This window comes from Anomalospiza imberbis, chromosome 1 (genome assembly GCF_031753505.1).
Source record: "Anomalospiza imberbis isolate Cuckoo-Finch-1a 21T00152 chromosome 1, ASM3175350v1, whole genome shotgun sequence".
Taxonomy (NCBI): domain Eukaryota; kingdom Metazoa; phylum Chordata; class Aves; order Passeriformes; family Viduidae; genus Anomalospiza; species Anomalospiza imberbis.
The window spans coordinates 71,876,309-71,894,868 of record NC_089681.1 but is presented as its reverse complement, the minus strand read 5'-3'; the positions used below and the strand labels follow the sequence as shown (position 1 = coordinate 71,894,868).

General features: G+C 36.9%; 1 protein-coding gene and 1 long non-coding RNA gene across 5 annotated transcripts in view; one reads left to right on the top strand and one right to left on the bottom strand.

The window, feature by feature from the left end:
- SEMA5A (semaphorin 5A) overlaps positions 1-18,560 on the top strand; it is a 312,741-nt gene that overhangs the window by 239,248 nt on the left and 54,933 nt on the right. For all 4 annotated transcript variants that reach the window (XM_068196491.1, XM_068196502.1, XM_068196480.1 and 1 more), the window contains 2 exons: positions 1,804-1,947; positions 9,631-9,778. In XM_068196491.1, coding sequence (XP_068052592.1) covers positions 1,804-1,947; positions 9,631-9,778 — 292 coding nt within the window. The remainder of the gene's footprint in view (positions 1-1,803; positions 1,948-9,630; positions 9,779-18,560) is intronic.
- LOC137477447 (uncharacterized) lies at positions 1,954-5,271 on the bottom strand. Its single transcript, XR_011001003.1, has 3 exons — positions 4,996-5,271; positions 2,791-2,943; positions 1,954-2,288 (listed from the first exon to the last, which is right to left on the bottom strand). It is a non-coding gene; the product is annotated as an uncharacterized lncRNA (long non-coding RNA).

The window sequence follows — 18,560 nt, the reverse complement described above, 5'->3', positions numbered from 1 at the left end:
TTCTATTATCAGTCTGTATAGAATCTTTAGTCATTCTTTTGTCTTCTTCAGGAACTTGACCACTCCCAGAGAAAATCAGTGAGAGCAGATCATTTCAAAGAGACTCAGAACATTATGTATTTGGAACTGCATCAGAAGTTCATGTTTAAAACATTTTACACATATATTATACATACTTTAATTGCAGGATGAAATATATACTGATGCATTCTGCTTATTTTCAGTGATTCTTTCTGGGTTTTTTTGTTTTTTTCAACATCATAATCACTTCATGATAGTGAATAAAACTGATTACATTTCTGCACAAGGTAACTGCAAGCTGTGTAACTGAAAATAGTCTACTTTAGGAGAATTACTAAAAATCTTACAATATGTTATATTGCATCAGCTCAGGAGAATGGTAGAAAAGATAAACATGCTGTGAAATACTGAACAATCGAACAACAGCTGTCAGGTTTAGAAGGGAATTTGGAATGTGATTGGGGACTGGATTTGCATTCTACCTTTGGCATTATTACACTACTGTTTTAACACCTTATTTCTGTTAACACTGCTATATTGATAAGGCAATGTTTTAACTTTTGCTTTTATGATGAAACATCAAAAGATCAATATAGTTTAGTTTTATTTTTATTTATTTCTGTTTGTGTTCTACCACTACAAAACCTGCAAGCTAGCCATTTAAAACTTTTGATAACAGCTGAAGTGCATTTTTTTTTTTTTGCCTAGTACAGAATATGGGATTCTTTTTCAGATTTTTGGCCTATAATATTTTTTCTAGGGTGTTTAGGGGCGAGGGGGTGGTGCTGGGTGGGAGTCCTTTCCAAAATTTTATATATGCAAGCTACTTACCAGCATGTGAACTCTCTTAGCTTTTTTGTTAAATTGCCAGCAAGGTATTGACATCTTATCAGAATAACCCGAAATTGAAATTGAGGACTAACTGAAAATTAGAACTAATTGAAATTGAGAACTAATGCATTTTAATGCTTACTTTAGTGTCATAGAGTCATTTAGGCTGGAAAAGACACTTTAGATTGAGTCCAGCCATTAATAAGCACTGCCTAGTCCACCACTAAACCATATCCCCAAGTACAGCATTTGCAAGTATTTTAATACCTACAGGGATGGCGTCTCCACCGCTTCCCAGCATACTCCAATGCTTGACAACCCTTTTGGTGAAGAATTTTTTCCTAATATCCAGTCTAAATCTCTCCTGACACAACATGATGCCATTTCCTCTCATTCTGTCCCTTGTTAAAATCAAGAGATCAATGCCTGGGAGAAGAAACCAACCCCCACCTCATTACAATATCCTTTCAGGTAGTTGTAGAGAGCAAAATGATGTCCTCTGAGCCTCCTTTTCCTCCAGGCTTTAATCACTTTCCTTTCAGACAAGGTAGCAAAATTTGACATTTTAATCTCCCTGAAAGTGATATGTAATTTAAAGTTAGTTTCAGAACATTGATCCAGGACTTTGCGTATGTAGTTTACCCAGAACGAAGTGACCAAAAGCAGCTAAATACCTTCATATCTTTGTAATTCTTGTGTAAGGAGGTAATTTTAGCAGTTGCTAAAAGCAAAAGAAAATTCATTGCAAAGCATGGAATTTGCAAATTTGTAAATTCATTGCAAAGCAGAGCACCTTTATTTTGGTTCAGTATTCTTGAAGAAATGGAACACGATGCAGTATTAATGACTTCTACAGAAATATTAGTAGGCCAGATTCTGCTGTCAGTCACACCTAATCAGCCATTCGCTATGTATAACAGATGACAGAGCCTGAGCTTTTTATTCTACCAGAAATGGAGGCTGGACACCATGGACTTCTTGGTCACCTTGTAGCACCACTTGTGGAATAGGCTTTCAAGTTCGTCAGCGTTCCTGCAGCAATCCTACCCCTCGACATGGAGGACGCGTCTGTGTGGGACAGAATCGTGAGGAGAGGTGAGTTATCTTTTTTTTATCATCTGTTTTAATTTCCTCTGCGCAGTTGTATTCCACAGGCCATTTTTCCCTTCATTTGTCTTGGTTTTCCCTTCCCTTTCCTTTCACTCTCTCTTTAACTTCACTGCTGTGCAGTACAGTATTCCCATTAACAAGGCTGGGGGTCTGCAGCAGATCTTTCATCTTTTGCTTAACTTCATCCCTCCCAAGCCACCTGAGAGCTTCTGGTGCCAGACAATTGGGCTAAGCAACGTGCTGCTGTCCCTTGAGACCCTGAAAATTGATTCTCCTTGAAAATTGATTACACTGTGTTTGAATTGTAACTTATCCAGCCTCAATACCTGGAATTCAGAACAAAATATAATAAGGTCACAGCTCTATGTTACTGATGCTGTGAGTTCATTTTTTTCTGTTGTAAATGAATTAAGCATTTCTATAACATGGAAGGAAGTTTCAAGGGCTTTGTTTTCTATTCAATAAATATAATACACCTTAAAGTCAAATAACTTTAGTAGGGTTTCAAGCTGGGTAGTTATTTTTTAATTCTTTGTATATATTTTTTAACCCCTGAGCAGATCAAGTTAGCTCACATTTTGATTTCACCATGCACTGTTTTGGAACCAGAATAAGTATTTTGTCACTAGCTGAGAATGTCAATTTCAGGCCTTTCATTCTATTTTATGTGCACCCAAATTACATCTCTAATTTATGTGGACCCTACATGCATCTCTAATTTTTGTGTTTGCAGTTTTAACAGGAATTAAATATTTCTTTAAATCAAGCTAGAATATATTCAGATAAACTTCAACTCTTGCATGCATTATGTTGTTTCCAGAGGCATACCAGAAAGCTAGATAGCAGAAGACTAGCATTGTGTGAAAATTTGGAGGCCTCTAGCCATCCATTCCAAGAGATGTATACAGATATGTTTCCTCCCAATATGCACTTACAGCTTACTTCAGTGTTTCTGTATGGATGATGTAGTATCCTATATTGCTTTTGGATGTAAACTGAAGTCAGTAACCTTTATGAAGAGTTTCAGTGAGGCATTTAATTAAATACCAACTTTAGCATTTCTTCAGATTAAGAGATTCATTGAAGCAAGGTTGCATCACACATTTACGTATTAACAGATCACCAGGGACCTGGTCTTTCTAACTCTTAAATGTAAAGGATTGGTATCACAGAACATGTGAACATTTCTGGCTGTTTCAAGGCCATGAATATTTACCATTTCATTCTGGAGGACGGGATTTTGTTCTTTTGTAAATTGCTTTTTGAAAATAGGTTGCCCAACCAGAAAGCCATCACCATCAAACATAGATCGTATCTGCTGTTATTTAGCTGTGTCCCAGCAGGAATAAGTTATTGATTTTCCTGAACTGAGAGGTCAGTCCAGGGCAGGACACAATGAGACTAAACATTAAAAAAAAAAAGTTCAGTTTGGAGAGACTTTGTGATGATGGACTATAGATGGTAATAGCAATTGTTCATTTTAGTTTAACATTGAATAAACATTTGATAAGAAGTTTCACAGAAATAAAGAAAAACATGAGAAATACTTTCTTAGTTATATGAGCATTAGGAAAATGAGTGCACTGTAAAAGCAGTTACAACCTGAAAAGTGACTTATGGTGAGTTGAAATAATAGCAGACCAGAAGGTTTGAATTTTGGTATGCAACAGTTCTGAAGGAGCAATAAGCATATGTTGCTTTGCTTTTGTAGCCTGCAGCTTATTTGTCCTTTCTATCTCCATCCAGTTCAGCAGCAATCTGGGATGAATGTGCCCGTGAGTTTACTGCAGGATGCCTTTTTCTCTCAGAGTTCTTCTGTCACTGTTTCCTGTCTCTTTGAAAGACTCTTCACTCCCAATAACCCTGCACCTTTCTCACTCATAGCTTGCTCACATTTGACTTTCCTGCCTCTTCCTTGGTTTTGTTTGTTATCCATGTTATGTCCTGACACTTTTATTTTTTTAAGTGCCTTTAATTTTTTTTCCAGAGGGTGTGGTAAGTTAGGAAATCTTGTCATATAATTATAATAAGCTAGAGGAATGAGGCATCAGTTATTTGCCAGGATTTTTGTCAGTGTTAAGCCAAGTACTTGGATAAATCTGTTCATAGCTATAAAAAGCAGAAGGTCCTGGGATATTTGCCAGCCAGGGCCCATCCCGTCACCCGCAGGAGGGGAGCAGGGCAAGCCTGGAGATTGTGACCAGATCCAACCAAGAGTCTAGATCCTAGTGACATCATGACAGTGAAGTCTGAAATCCAGGTAGGAAGATAAACCACAGGCCAGGGTTAGGATCAGGTTAAATAGAAGTCCTTGGCCCATTGGTGTGGGTGGAGGATCCAGGGGAAGCTGGTTGGGGCCATTAGAGTTTTATGAGTGTCCTCATGGCTCTACCAGCTTGTAGAGAGTTTTGCACTGTGAGGGCAATGGAGTACCAGCATTTACAGTAGTATTATTTCACTGTTTCACTCTCATTGAGTTACATGAGCACCAAATGGAAACAGTTCCTTTGACCTCATAACATTTAGGCAGGCTGAACAAACATTACATGTGCAGTAACTCCTGAGAAACATTTACTAGTTTTGTATCCAAAGTGCCAAGAAGCAACTTCTCAGATTTTCGTATTTAAATCAACCAATGTTTATAAATAGCCTAAGAGTTTACTTTTTTGATGACCCAGCTCATATGTAAAATTAAAATATATTTTTGTATTAGTAAAAAATTGAATTAGTTGCTTTACACATTGAGTGCATTTGTCTTTGTAAATGTGCGTACTCTAATTACCTTCACATGTTCAGGAGGTATAAATACAGGATACGGTTTCCACAGACATCTACGTGCCAAACTTTGAAACAGCTTTTCAACAAACAGTGATTTCAGTAGAAATCCAGTCCATAACTCCATAGAAAACAAACACAAAAAAGGCAGCGTATATCTGAGGTGAATTTACTTTCACATGTGGATCCATATTCAACTTGAGAGTATTTGTTCATGTGTTAAAAGCTAAGTGTTTGTCTAGGATATATTTGTTTTACCTCATGAAAGCCATGATCCTATCATGCCTAATGTATCAGGCAGCTCTGTGCTTGCTGGCCATTCCCTTGAAATCAATGGCAATATTTGCCAATTTAAAGCATGGAAGATAGGTTAAACTGCTTCATGCTCTGCTGCTAAAGAGTTGCATGGGAAGGGGGTGGGGGGGGAAGCAGTTGAAAGATAACAGCAAATACTTATATTACAAAGCAAATTCCCCTTGTAGAAGTAGGTCAAAAGTGCAGCTGATGTGCATGTAGACAGACTATGGAGAGGGAGTAAAAATAACATTGTAACAAAATTTGCTAATCAGATATTAATTTTGTACTTAAGACTGCAGATGGAAGACATCTTGATCAATTCCTTAGGGGCTTAATTTTTCTGATTTTTCCTGTGTAAGAAATATTCACTGAAGCTGCTGGAAATTCTCTAGATCTTAGTTTATATTCTGTAGTATCCTGTCTTGACTTTATCATGGGGTGAGAATGTTTGTCCTTTCTGTGGAAGATGCTGGAGATTATGGCCTCATTAGGCCCACTGGTCCCCTTACTGTCTGTGCAGAAAAGAGGGACATTAAAATGCGAATCCCTTGCTTTCAGTGGATGCACTTATCTTTTGTTACACAGGAAAGAATAGGAAAAAAAACCATGGCAATTAGAAAAGTGAATTGGCTGCAGACAAAGAGTAAATGTTTGAAAGCCCTGGATATTTTGGCGTGTATAAAACGATTAGAAGCAGGACATACTGTTACATTATTTTGTACATGGTTCTCAGCGAACATTCAGCTTTTGGGCTTGTTTCCATGAGAAAGAGGAACTGCTGAGAGTCAAGTGCCTGCTCTGTGTAGCACTGCTTGTTTCTGAGCAGTGTGAACAAGCCCAGTCCACTTCAGCAGAGCAGCTTAAACACCACAAGGCTTTAGGCTTGCTTGCACTCCCATGGATGTCTTGTCTCCTGGGAAGTGTCTGTTCCCACCTCCTTGCTTTCTCTGCTCCCCCTCTTCCACAGAAGCCCCTGGGAGCATGTGCCACCTTCCACTATCTCTTGGATGGGTATTTCTGTCAGTGTAACAATCTCAATCCAGTAGGGCATGTGCATGTCATGTGACTGCCTTCAGTTAAAGGAATCTGGCATTCCCATCAGCCTTGGTATAGTCTGTGCACTCCAGTAAATCACCAGCTGGTAATCACAACTACTCACCACAGAACAGTACATTGCTCAGGAAAGGGCACACAGGGATGAAGCTTAGTTTGTTTTTCTTAAACACATGGTAGTAGTATAACAGTGCAAAATTACAAAATATTTCTTTAAATAGCATCTCTCTGTGGAATAAAAAAGGGCATACTTGTAACTGTCATGCAGTTAGCCCGTAGTACTCAGTGCTGGATAGCAGCACTGAAATAAATGGAATAAACGGATGTCTTACTAAAGGTTGAGATGTTTCTAGAAACAAGAATAGTAATGCCAGTTGCACTGAAATTGTAGTTGTAAAATTTGCTGTAGGCACTAATAGCTGTGGACACAACTGGACAGAGGATGTTCACCCTTCCCCCAGTGTGACAATTCCTTTATTGGGGCATTTGAACTCGGGTTCACTTGAAGGGAAATGTAAAGGTTCACTGTGCAAAACCCACATTTCTCTAGGCTGTTCTCCATTCTGACCTCCCTGCAGTTAGGTTAGGGGAGAGGGCAGTGGTTTCACAGATTCAAGTTTCTTGCATTGCATGTTTTGTTGAATTACTATAAAACGTTAGCCCCGTGGGTCCTGAGAACAAAATTAAGAGGGAAAGAAAGAGCAAAAGGGAAAAAGGGTTGCTGAGTGACTTGAAATGCAGCCAAGAACAGATACAATGAAACTTGGCTCAAAGCCCCATGCTGTAGCACAGTTCTCAAAGATCAATTGCAGGGATGTCTCTAGCTGTGAAAACATACCTGATGTTTTCAGAGGCTGGCTGGCTGAAATGAAAATAAGATTCTACTTGTATGCTGTGTTCGTTTTTGGTTTGTTCTCTTTTTTTCTTTTTTTGTTTTCCTGAAAAAAAAGAAAAGTTGACAGTGTTGACTATTAAAAAAAAAACCAACGAAACTGTTTCTTAAATTGAAGTAGTTTGCATAGAGATTTTAGGGCTTTTTTTCAGCTACATCTTTAATTAGTGTTGGATAACAGAATTGCCAGCCCTTTGAAGTGCTTACTGTGAAGGGTCACTGTTATTAGGTTTCTTTTCTGTCTCCTCCTGAAGTGAGAGAGTGGGAGGTCAGGCACACAGACACTAAAACAGCCATTGCATAGTGGCGTGACTGTCCTCGAAGTAAGATCTGTCATACCTAACTTCAAGGGTTCACGAGCGTGAATGTTTATGTGTGAGTCAGGTGTCAGATCTTCCACTGTGGTCTCTAGAAATTTAGTCAATACAGGCTGTGGAGAACAGTAATTTGTGTCCTGCTGCTTTATATTCCTTAACTTCTTCAAATCAATCATTCTAGTCTCCCTAGTTTGTATTGATAAGATTTCTATTGCCTTTAATGGCTGCTTAGATATCTGTCTCCCATGTAGCATTTATAGTCCAAGAAAATCAATCTGTACATTGAGGGTGTATTTATATGACCTTTGCTTTAGGGTGACATAAATCATATTTTTAATTGGGCTGTTTCATTCCATGAGTTGTTGCTCAAGTTAGATGACTACTTCATTTTTAGATAGCTAAACTGTAGATGCATTTATTTTAAGGCAAGACAAGTTCCTTAATTTTACTTCTGCATGGCTGAATATTGGTAATTCTCAAATTCATGGCAGGTTTGCTTCAACCTTAGTGTCTCCCAAATTAACTTAACACATCTTCATTAAGAACTGAAATTATGCAAAGTTTGTACTAATTTGACTAAATAAATGCTGATGTTACATCTATATTTTATTGACTATACATTCTCAACAAATGATCTAGAAGAAACTGTCACACATTCACATAAATGACTGCATGTCACAAAGAATGTGTGCAGAATGGAGTTATAGGGGAAGAATATCCAGGCACAGAACATCCCTGTGTGTCTTTAATATAATGTGAACTGTAATGTGTTTACCCAAATCACACACTGAAGAATTCTGACATCAGATTCATAAATATTGAGGGGTTGGGTATTTTATCCTCAGTTTCCAGAGGAAAGGTCAAGACAAGCTGTGAATAATTTTCTTAACTCTACAGAAGCAGAAAACTAAATGTCACTCCTCTATTAACCCCACTCCCAGTCTTTAGATTTTGATGGAGTTGACCATACCTAGGGACAAAGTTTGAATTTTAGGCTCCAGCATGTGTGATAAATCTACTTTTGAATGTTACTTACACCACCAGCACTATTTTTTTGCCCCCCACAGAGTTCCAAATGTTCAAATTCCTTATAATTAAGGATAATGAAGAATTATAGGTTGCAGTTATTGGGGCTTTCTGAATACAAGCAAAAAAAAAAGTTGTAGTTATTCTTGTTGAAAATGACAACTGTTCATACTGTCATTTCTCTTTTTGTAGAAAATGAATAACTGGAGTATTAGAGTCAGTTTTCACTGTAGAAGAGTGCCAAGAGATGAAAACTTCTTAAAAGGGCAAGAAGACATTGGGTTTTGGATGAATGGTGTAAAAACTGAGGAAATACTGTATCAGATTGATTTGTTCATTCAGGACAGCCAGTATTGTAACAAGAGCTACCCAGATGCATCCTTAAAATATCAGAGAATTTCTTCAGTGTTGTCTGTTTCCTGACTATGCTGTGCTTTATCTATGAGCTTGGTCTCTTAGAGAGCCCTAGTCACACTAGCTGATGGCCCAAATCCTTTGGACATGTGAAGAGGTTCCTTAAAAAGCAGCATATGCTGTGGCTAGAATTATTGGATGGCACACTCAAAAAATCAGGAATCTAAGATTTCTACAAAAATTGAAAAAACTCAGCTGAAGCTGGGACCTTACCACATGCCTTCTGAATGTATTGTCACAATAATGACAACTCAATAGCGCTTCCCTCAAGAACCTACTAGGCCTCTGAATCAGTTTGCAGCCTACAGGAAAATCTTTCAAAGATTATAATAGCTAAAAACACTCTTTAAAAGCTAAAGTAGTAATATTATAAACAAGTGCAGTTCTTTATGCCTAGAATCAATGTTTAACTTTATGTTGTCCATAGAAGCAGAGACTCTATGAAAAGCAAAAAGCAAGTGTAGCTATCTGAAGATGAGAGAGACAGATCCTAATCAATTCTTAGCTGGAGACTGATAAAAGGCTGCCTGCATGACTGTTTACCTTCTGTTTGGTTGACTGCCACAGAGGCATAGCCACAACTGGTTTTAATAAAGTAGTTTGTAATCTTGCTTACGTGACCGCAGTACAATCGTGTGGCTGCATTGCATGGAATAAAGTCTGAAGTCACTGAATAAAGCAAACAAATGCTCCACCCACACAACGGCAACCTAAAATAACCTACTCAAATGTTTAGACACTCTGTGAAGTGCTTATTGAGTAGGGAGAGGCTCTTTGTATAAAATATTTCCCTGTACAAATATCCATCTGGATTATGCAAATGATGGAGGTTTTGGGGGAGGTCTTGTCTTGATAATAAATAGATTCTTTGCCTTGTTATTTGTCTTTTTACAGGTACTGCAATGAGCATTTGTTGTGCCCCCCTCATGTGTTTTGGACAGGCTGGGGGCCATGGGAGCGCTGCACAGCTCAGTGTGGAGGTGGAATCCAGGCACGGCGCAGGACATGTGAAAATGGTCCTGACTGTCCTGGCTGCAGCGTGGTAAGAAATTTTTAGCTTTCTTTTCATTTAAATATCTATGGCCATATGCCACAGATGTCTCTATGTCATAGAGTCATAAAATCATTTAAGTTTGAAAGGACCTCTGAGGTTATCAGGTCCAACCATTAACACCGCTGTGACAACTCCTCCATTGAACCATATTCCCTGGTGATTCATCTGTGTTTTAAATACCTGCAGGGATGGTGACTCTGCCACTTCTCTGGGCAGTCTGTTCCAGTGCCTGACAGCCCTTTCACTGCAGAATTTTTTCCTAATATCCAATGTAAACCTCCTCTGCCAAAACTTGAAGCCATTTCCACCTGTCCTAACACTAATGCTCTGTGCCCATAAAGCATCTATGTCTATAAGCTGTACCCCTAACATGAGTAGTCACCAGACTGTTTTTGTCTCTGTGTTGCTTGTGTGTGCTGAAATCCACACAATTTATCAATCATAAATATATATAATTCAGCCTTTTCACAGTATCATCTAGAATTTAAGCTTCTTGAGGCGAGGTCGGTGCAGATGTAGGTGTGTCATTGCAGGTTTATAGTGGGTGTTTTATTTTTATCATCAGAGTCTATAGGAATCTAGCTATGAGCCCAGGACTCCAGTGTACCATGTTCTGTACAGCAGAGAAAAAGCTAAGTTTCACATCTAAGTACATAAGGAGCCAATCAGTGAATGCATGGAAGCACCAGGAAAGTTCTGAGGTGATACTGGATCGCAGTAGTGATCTTGGCACAGCAGCAGCAGCCTAGCAGCCGTCAGGCTTTGTATTTACAGTGGGATGATTTGAATGAGTAGAAGTGCTTTATTGATACCCAGTTTATCAAGAGAAACATATGGGAAAACATGTAGGGGATTTTTCTTATATCTGAAAAAATAGAGGTGGGTAAGTAAAGAGGTAGAAGATTTTTTTTCTTTTTACTATTAAACCAGTTTTTATATGACTTAATTTCAGAGAGGCCTAATTCTGAGGTTTGTCATAATCTGTGGTCTGTTTGTTATATTGCTAGTAATTCAGTACTAAAGAAAGGATAATTTATTACCTTTTTCTAATTTGAAGGTTTTGTGCATTTTCCCAGGATTTGTTCTCTTTTAAAAATTTATTCTGATCATCTATTCTGATGATAGAACTGCATTTTGAGTAGATTAAAAACATCCAAGAGGCTTGTTCTTTTATTTCAGTTAAACTTTAAGAATTAACCCAATAACTTAGAATTCTATGAAGTTTTCCAAAATATTTTTCTGTTCTGACGGTACACCAAAAAAGCAGACATATGGTTAAGATCTAATGTTCAACCTTCCTGACTCACACTAAATAGAGCACAATATGAAGGTTTCCTCCCTCACCTGTTCCTATTTATCCTATAATAATATTTGTGAAATATAACAGCATTTTATTTTGCAGAGAATCTTCCTATGGTCTTAAATCAAAAATATGTGGGTCTAATTTTCTTGGAAAACTCCATGAGGAAAGTAGGAAAACCTTTAGTGTAAAAATTTCTTACTATAACTAATTTGAGATTAACGGTACTGGGGTTTTTAATTTATTAACACTCTTAGCAGATACTCTGCTGCACCACAGAATAGTTACCAGTTCAGCTGTAGTAATGTTCTGGAGATTTTTTATTAATTAGAAAAGTATTTTGTTGATGGTTTCAAGCTTTGGACTACATAGTTGTCTTGCTAAAACTTAGGCACCATGGAAACCCATCCAGTGTAGAAATCCTCTATAAACCCTAATGTTCTTGCAAGACAAAGGACTGTGGTATAAAGTATGTGTTCTGCTTAAGTTTCACTAAATTTGAACCCTTGAGTTACCTGTCTTGACTCAGAGGCTTTGCAGCCATAGCAGGGCATAGTCACTAAATGAAGCTGAAGAAAAAGTACTTTATTACTTCTCAGAGTTTGTTTCGTTAATCTAAGAAAATGAAATCAGAAATATTTTTAAGCCTTCTTGTAATTGTTGAATGGTTTAAATATTTATATTAATAAAGTCTTATGAATGAGGAGCACCAATATGAAACTTGTTGGATGTTCTTCTGCTTCAACCAAATTTTTGGTTTTATTGTAGTAGGTATGTAGTTTTCCAAACATTTCGAATTACAAATTTTTACCATTGTGAATAAAGGAGAAGTTACTGTGTCTTCTTACTACTGTTTTCCATTCTTTACTGGTTACAGTGATACTCAGCTTAAGTTGTGCAAGATATTTAGTGAATTTAGTTTCTTTCAAAAAACTTTCTTCCTCAATATCTCTGAGTACTTGAGAATCTAAAAAATCTCAGGAAGTGTTGCAGTGAAAATGGTGGTAATCTATACTATCTACTGTTTGTTTTATCTGGAGTAAAAGATGTTATGAGCCAAACATTTACTATGTGAATTAAAGGCATATTTGAGAGTAGACTCAGGGACTTAAACTGCCTGGTTCTCTCAACCATTAAATGATAGCTTTAAACTATAGAGACTCTCCAGGTTTCTGGTTTACCTTCTTCAGTGAGGATGAGCTCTGTGAAACCTTCACAACATTTGAGCAGCATGAGTTGCAGCTGAATAGTTCAGTGTCTGTGGCCTGTGGAGAGGAGAAGAAAAAAGGGTAGAGGACTGGAGAACTTATTTAAGAAGATAGCAACTATGTTAGGCTTCATTTCATCTTGAAATGAAAAGAAATTTTTGATGCATCATGGTGTAGGATGGATCAAATGCCATCTTGGGACCCATTTCAACTGTGCTAGTTCTTTGTTTTTAGAACTTAGTTTTTAGGGAATCAGGGGAAAAAACCAACAACAGCAACTGTTTTTATAAGACTTAAGAAAGAGAGTCTTACAGTATGCTTGCCAGCAGTATCAGGGGACCAGATTTAATTTCTTAGGAGAACCTGCCTCTTCTGTTTTCCAGTCTGCAACCTGGCTGTGAGACTGCAGTATCAGTAGGAGACTGCAGTATCCTAATCTATTTTCCTGTCCTTATTTTGCAGCTTTTACCATATTAATGGCTATTGTCTGTGTCCACCTAATGATTTATACCACACAATTTTTAATGAACATTGTTTCTTCCTTTTAGTTTGATTATTTTGCTCCTAGGCTGCAATATTACAGCAGGCAGCTTGTCAAAAAGACAGCATGTGCTTGTCTTTTTGAATGTTTCTCATCAGTTGGTTCCTTGACTTTATCTGTCTTATAGCAGATATCAGCCAAGCCGCTTGAATATTTTTTTCAGGACTCAGTAGAGTTCCCTACTGTTATTTCCAACTTATTTTATAAAATAATAATGATAAATCTTCTGATGCATATAAATATTCCACAGAGAGAAAACCGTGATGGTATCTTAAAGATGCATCTGTTCCTTAAGTTCCCTCAATGCATGAAAATGGATGGCCAGATTCTTAGGACCGAAGGCATTTTCCCTGAACATAGAAAACCATAAATCAATATGATACAGGAGAATTAGACCACAGAGACTCGTAAAGGTCAAAAAGATGAAGTTTGAAATCAAAATCTGGAGTCATAAGGACCTGTCAAAGTCTTTAAGTTTATCAAAGCTATTAAAGCGTGCTTAAAATTGTCAAATAAGAGATACAACGATTGCAACCAAATTTGAGAGCAGCTAAAATCTGGTAATAGAGAGCTTAAGCAGATCAAAAAAAAAAGGTATTAATTTCATGAATGCAGGTGATGTAGGCATGAGAGAAGGAAATGTGGGATTGTGCTAATGTACCTCAGAGGACAATCATCTTCAGATTTTACAGCATACTCAGATAAAGCTGTATGTTTCCTTTAGAAAATGCTTCTTTTCCCTTGAGAAGCATAATCTCACTTGAATTTGTCTCAGGCCAGTAATAAAAGAATAACTTTTTTTAAGAATTATTCATAGAGTGAGGAATTTAGTTTGAGGCTCAAGTTGGGTGACATGCTTTATGTGTATATTTGTCTGTGTTCTTATTTCAATTATACTAACATATACATTAATCCTCATTTTTGTACTGGGAGGCTGGTAAATGGTATATACTTTCTACATACCACAAAAAAGCATGCTGTGTATTGCTGTGGAATGAAAATACAGGCAAAAAAAGAAAGGAGGAATTTTATCTGTTTCTTAGAAACATTTGGGGGTTTTTGGGGGGTATTTTGGGGTGGTTTTTTGTCTTCTGGTTTTGTTGTTTTTTCTTTTTAGTTATTAGAATTGTTGTTTCAATGTTCTGGAATTGTTCTGAACATTGAAACTTTTTTTCAGAAAGTGTATTTGTATTCTAGAGTTTTTGTAATGAAAGAGGATGAAAAAAAAGAGAAAAAAAGAATATTTGTTTTTCTTTCATCAATTTTTAAAGAGAATTTGAAGATGGAAGGTTTTCAGAAGTACTTTTTACTTTGTCCATCAGAGAGAACAGTCTGCCTTTTTTTACTTGCCATCCCACAATATAAGTGTGAAATATATAGTCCAGAATAGTGACCAGAAAATAAAATTGTTATTATGCTTTCTTTTATAGCTCTTTTTAAAGTTTCCACTTGACTTAAGAAAAATAATCTATTACATAAACCAAAAACAGTCTCACAAGCATGATGTGTAAGAAATTGTACTATTGATATGATGTTTGCCTACTTTATGCTCATTTCCTTTTTCATTCCTTTTTTCTTCTGTAATGCAAACTCCTTTGGGTATTAACTGGTTTTATGTTTTGAAAGTTTAACAAAGTGGAACTTCTTTTCTTTAGATGCTGCACATTCTACTTCAATTTTAAGCAATAACAAATTACTTAAAGAGGATAAAACCAAAAAGAAAAAGAAAAAAAAAAAAACAACAAAATCATAAGAAATAGTTTCAGAAAATGCTTAAACATACTGATCAATGGTACATATCTGCTTACCTTGGTCAGTAAAGTGAGTTACCAGCTTGGCATTCATGGTCAAGGTAAATGTGAAATATGAACTGGTTGAACTGATGTCCATATATATCCAAATGTGAGCTGTTTAAGATGGTATTTGGACACACATCCAGCAATCATTTTGCTGTTTCATTTATTTAATTTTGAAAAAGACACTAAACTGTAAGGTATTTGTTTTCTTGCTTAGAATAATGTGAAGCATCTCTTTCTTGAGAAATGTAATTTTTAAAGTAACTTAAAGCTGTGAAATACATTTTTAGCTGCCAAGAAATTATCTCTTCTCTACTTCAAATATTCAGTTCAACCTGTGATGACTGACACTGCCTGCAGTCCTGTTCTAGATTCCTGTAGCAAGCTCTTTCAGGGACTTCCAGGTCATGTAAAATAACTTCTTTCATGGACCAATGCCATCTGATTTGTAATCTCTATCAAATCTAATTATAAGGGTTTGCCAAAGCAAACACATTCAAGAACCTTGTATTGGGCATATGTGTATCTGTCATACAGATGATGAATGTTTGATTCAGAAGTCCAAATCTTATTTTAAAAAATCATAGGAAATAAATGTTAGTGTAACAGTGCATGAGCTTTCTCAGGGCTTTGGGTGAAGGCAACAGCCAGTGTGTGCCTCGAGGTCAGGTGACAGCCAAGTGCCTTCATCCAGTTAGGGAGTTGTACTGATCAGAGACAGCAGACCAGATTTCCTTCAGCCAGAACTTGCCCCACTGTTTGCTAAAACACCAGGGACACTGGAGTGTGTCCTGTCTCAGGTCTCACCATTTGTTGCAGTTTTTAGCGGTTCTTGTGCTGTAGATATAGTTTTCATTATTGTTATTTAGATGTAATACTGTCCCCCCAGCTTTGTCAGGCCCTGTGTTTGAGCTGTGGTGGTTGCTGCCTCTGATAACCACAGAAAAAGTTCTTGAATCTCCCTTCAGTCTGCACCCAGCAGGCACAGTGCTCAAGGACTCGCTGTTAAGAGATGTGAACTTCTACTTTTCTTTGACGGGCTAAGTTTTGGACGTGAATGAAAAAGGAGAAAAATAGGAAGAAAGAATCTTGGGTGCCAAAGTTTTATGCTGCACTAATTTTAAATTGATTTAATGAGCAGAACTCAAAACTTGAGGATATTTCCTGAGGACTTGTGTTTCATGGAGCCTGAATTTTTTTCATTGCTGTGGACCTAGAACATTCAGTTATCTCTGGAAAGTAATATGTAACTGTCACTGAAGACTAAAAACCAGAGCAAAAAAATTGATGGCATAGTTCTAGCTTAGTTTTTATCAAGTAATAGAGCTTACAGGATCATGTTGTAGTCTGTCTGGTATTCTTACTCTTCTGCCCATAAGTGAGGCACCCACTCCCCCATTACAAGTACATTTGAAGGGAGAGTGGTCTTAGATGACTACAAGCAATTGGGACAAGTTGCACTAAAAACAGGGGCCTAGTAGAGGGAAAAAATCTAAATTTGTTTCTACACTGAGAGGCAGATTTGCAGCTGAGTCCATTGCTTGGTCCAAGTGGTGTCAGGTGCTGGTCAATGAGTGTACATATCAGCACACGTGTTGTTTGGGACTAGACATTGCATCTCTTAATTTTTAGCAGTTGGACTGCTAAATCCTACAGGCAGGAGTATGGGAAGGGGAAATGTGAGAGGATCAAATGGATCAACTTAAAAGACTTGAAATATAAACTTACAGGAAATCAGACTTCATTATTTACAGTGCTTGTGGATTTTTTTGTATGGGTTGTGTAGCTTTATTTGGTACATAAGTAGTATTTCCATGAAATCAGAATTGACATAAAAAAACAAAACTCTGTGCTGGAGTATCCTGGACCTCTTGGAACAACTAAAACTTCATTTAATATAGGGTATGTTTTCTTATATTTTGTTTTTAAAAAGAAAAAAAAGATAGTAAACCTCTAATCCAAATTTATGGAAAATAAAGAATTGATGGAGCTAAAGACAGGCTGCTTCACCTGATCTCTGATTTTCAAATTGCTGAACAACTCCAGGGTTAAAACATAATTCTGATGTAAATGAAAAGTGCAGTGCAATCCCTTAGGATATTTCTAATATAGACCTCTTCATATCTTTCTGACATTGTTCTTCAAGAAGATAAAAGGGGTTTCTGACAATCAAAATGGAGCAACTTCAAACTAAATTATATTAAATTAATGACAGAGGGGTTACATAGAGTTATTATTTGTTATACTAGTTTATATATCTCTGTTACATTGATGTTAGCTTTATCCATCTTTACCCACTGGACATTCTAGTGGTTTGTCCTAGAAGGAAAAACATCAGGTTATTGGAAGGTTACTCTAGATCTGCTAAAGGAATGTGTTTACACAGATTTTACTTATAAGTGCTTTTAGTCATTTTGGAGGAAAAATTTGGATTGTATTTTCTGGTGACCTAAACTTTTGGAGCATCATCAATACAAAAGTTGATTTGCATGTCATATAGGGGGCACTAGATGTCTGTGAGGGCTGAAGTAATAGAAACCAAGAGTTTTGTATCATAATTGCAGTCATCTTCTCAACAGAAGGTCCTTCTTTCACCTTGAAGCACAGCGAGACACAAGACAGGAGAATGACCCTGGTGTGTGAATTGTTTATGATTCTAGCTATAAGCCAGAATGTTTGTGCAGTCGTGAAAAAAAATTAGATTCAGTTATAGCATTTAGGAAGTTTCAGCAAGATATTCCCAAGGAAGACAAAAAAGGTTCTCTAGGGATTCATATATTAACTAATCTAAGAAGAGATGATTGTAGCAGTCTGGAATGAAGCAGGATAAAATCGCAGTTTTTGTTTCGCGTATTGCAATAATGTGATTTCTCCAACACTGCTATTATCTTCAAAGCTGAGCTTATTTTGAAGCTGAATGTATCTGACAGCTTTGTGTCAATGGCTGAAGTCATGAAAACTCATTATGATTTCATCTACATATTTCAAAGTCTCTTCCATTACAAAGATATGTCTCTTTCAAGTATGGAGAAACCTTAATTTTACTGTAGTCAGTTCAGTAGCAACCTTTACTGTACAACTGTAATCAAAATGGGAAAAAAGGGTGCATGAAGCATAACGTTGAAAATTACCTCAGACACCTGATAGAGCAGTTACCTAAAATTTTTCTGTAGCTGTGCTTACTGATCTTAAAGGATATGGCCCATGGTGAAAGTGGGCTGAGCTCAGGAAAGCGTTCCAAAGGAAGGGAAAATATTGGGATTCTCGTATATCGGAGTATGCAGGGTTCTCGTGTATGAAGGATTAATACATAAATTACTGACAGGTTTAGAGAAGGAACATTGGGGTTTCTGTGTACTTTATACTGTAGTATACTGAGTTTTAAGGAAATATAAAGCTAGTGAAAGGAATTCATTTCTATCCAGGGCATTGTTAAATGATGTAACTTGTTGCAAGAAATTGTTGAGGCTTAAATCTTAAGAACCAATAAAACTCCACACAACTAAAATTGTGCAGGACATCAGGATGAAGTAGAATTATAATAGACAAAAAATTAGATTTTTGTTAGCATAGTAAATTATATTTTAAAGTTTTAAATCTTTTTCCTGAATATTAACAATCAGATTTAGAGCTGTGCTTTGTGCATTCTGCTTATTTCTATGCTGCCATTTGACAATAACCAGGGAAGACATGCCTGATCTAGAATGGCATTTCCAATATTCTTTTTAAGGGAGTGTTGAATCAGTTTGCTACAAATCGTCACTCTGATTTATTTTGTTCTTTTTAGGTTTGGTCACCTGTACTTAAAATGGCACAGTGCAAACACAGTCTTTATGTTTACACATTTTATACCAAAAAGTCTGCTCCCATGTAGACCTTTATACAAAGCAGAGTTTTGTTTCAGTAGTCTTCAATTTGACCTCAG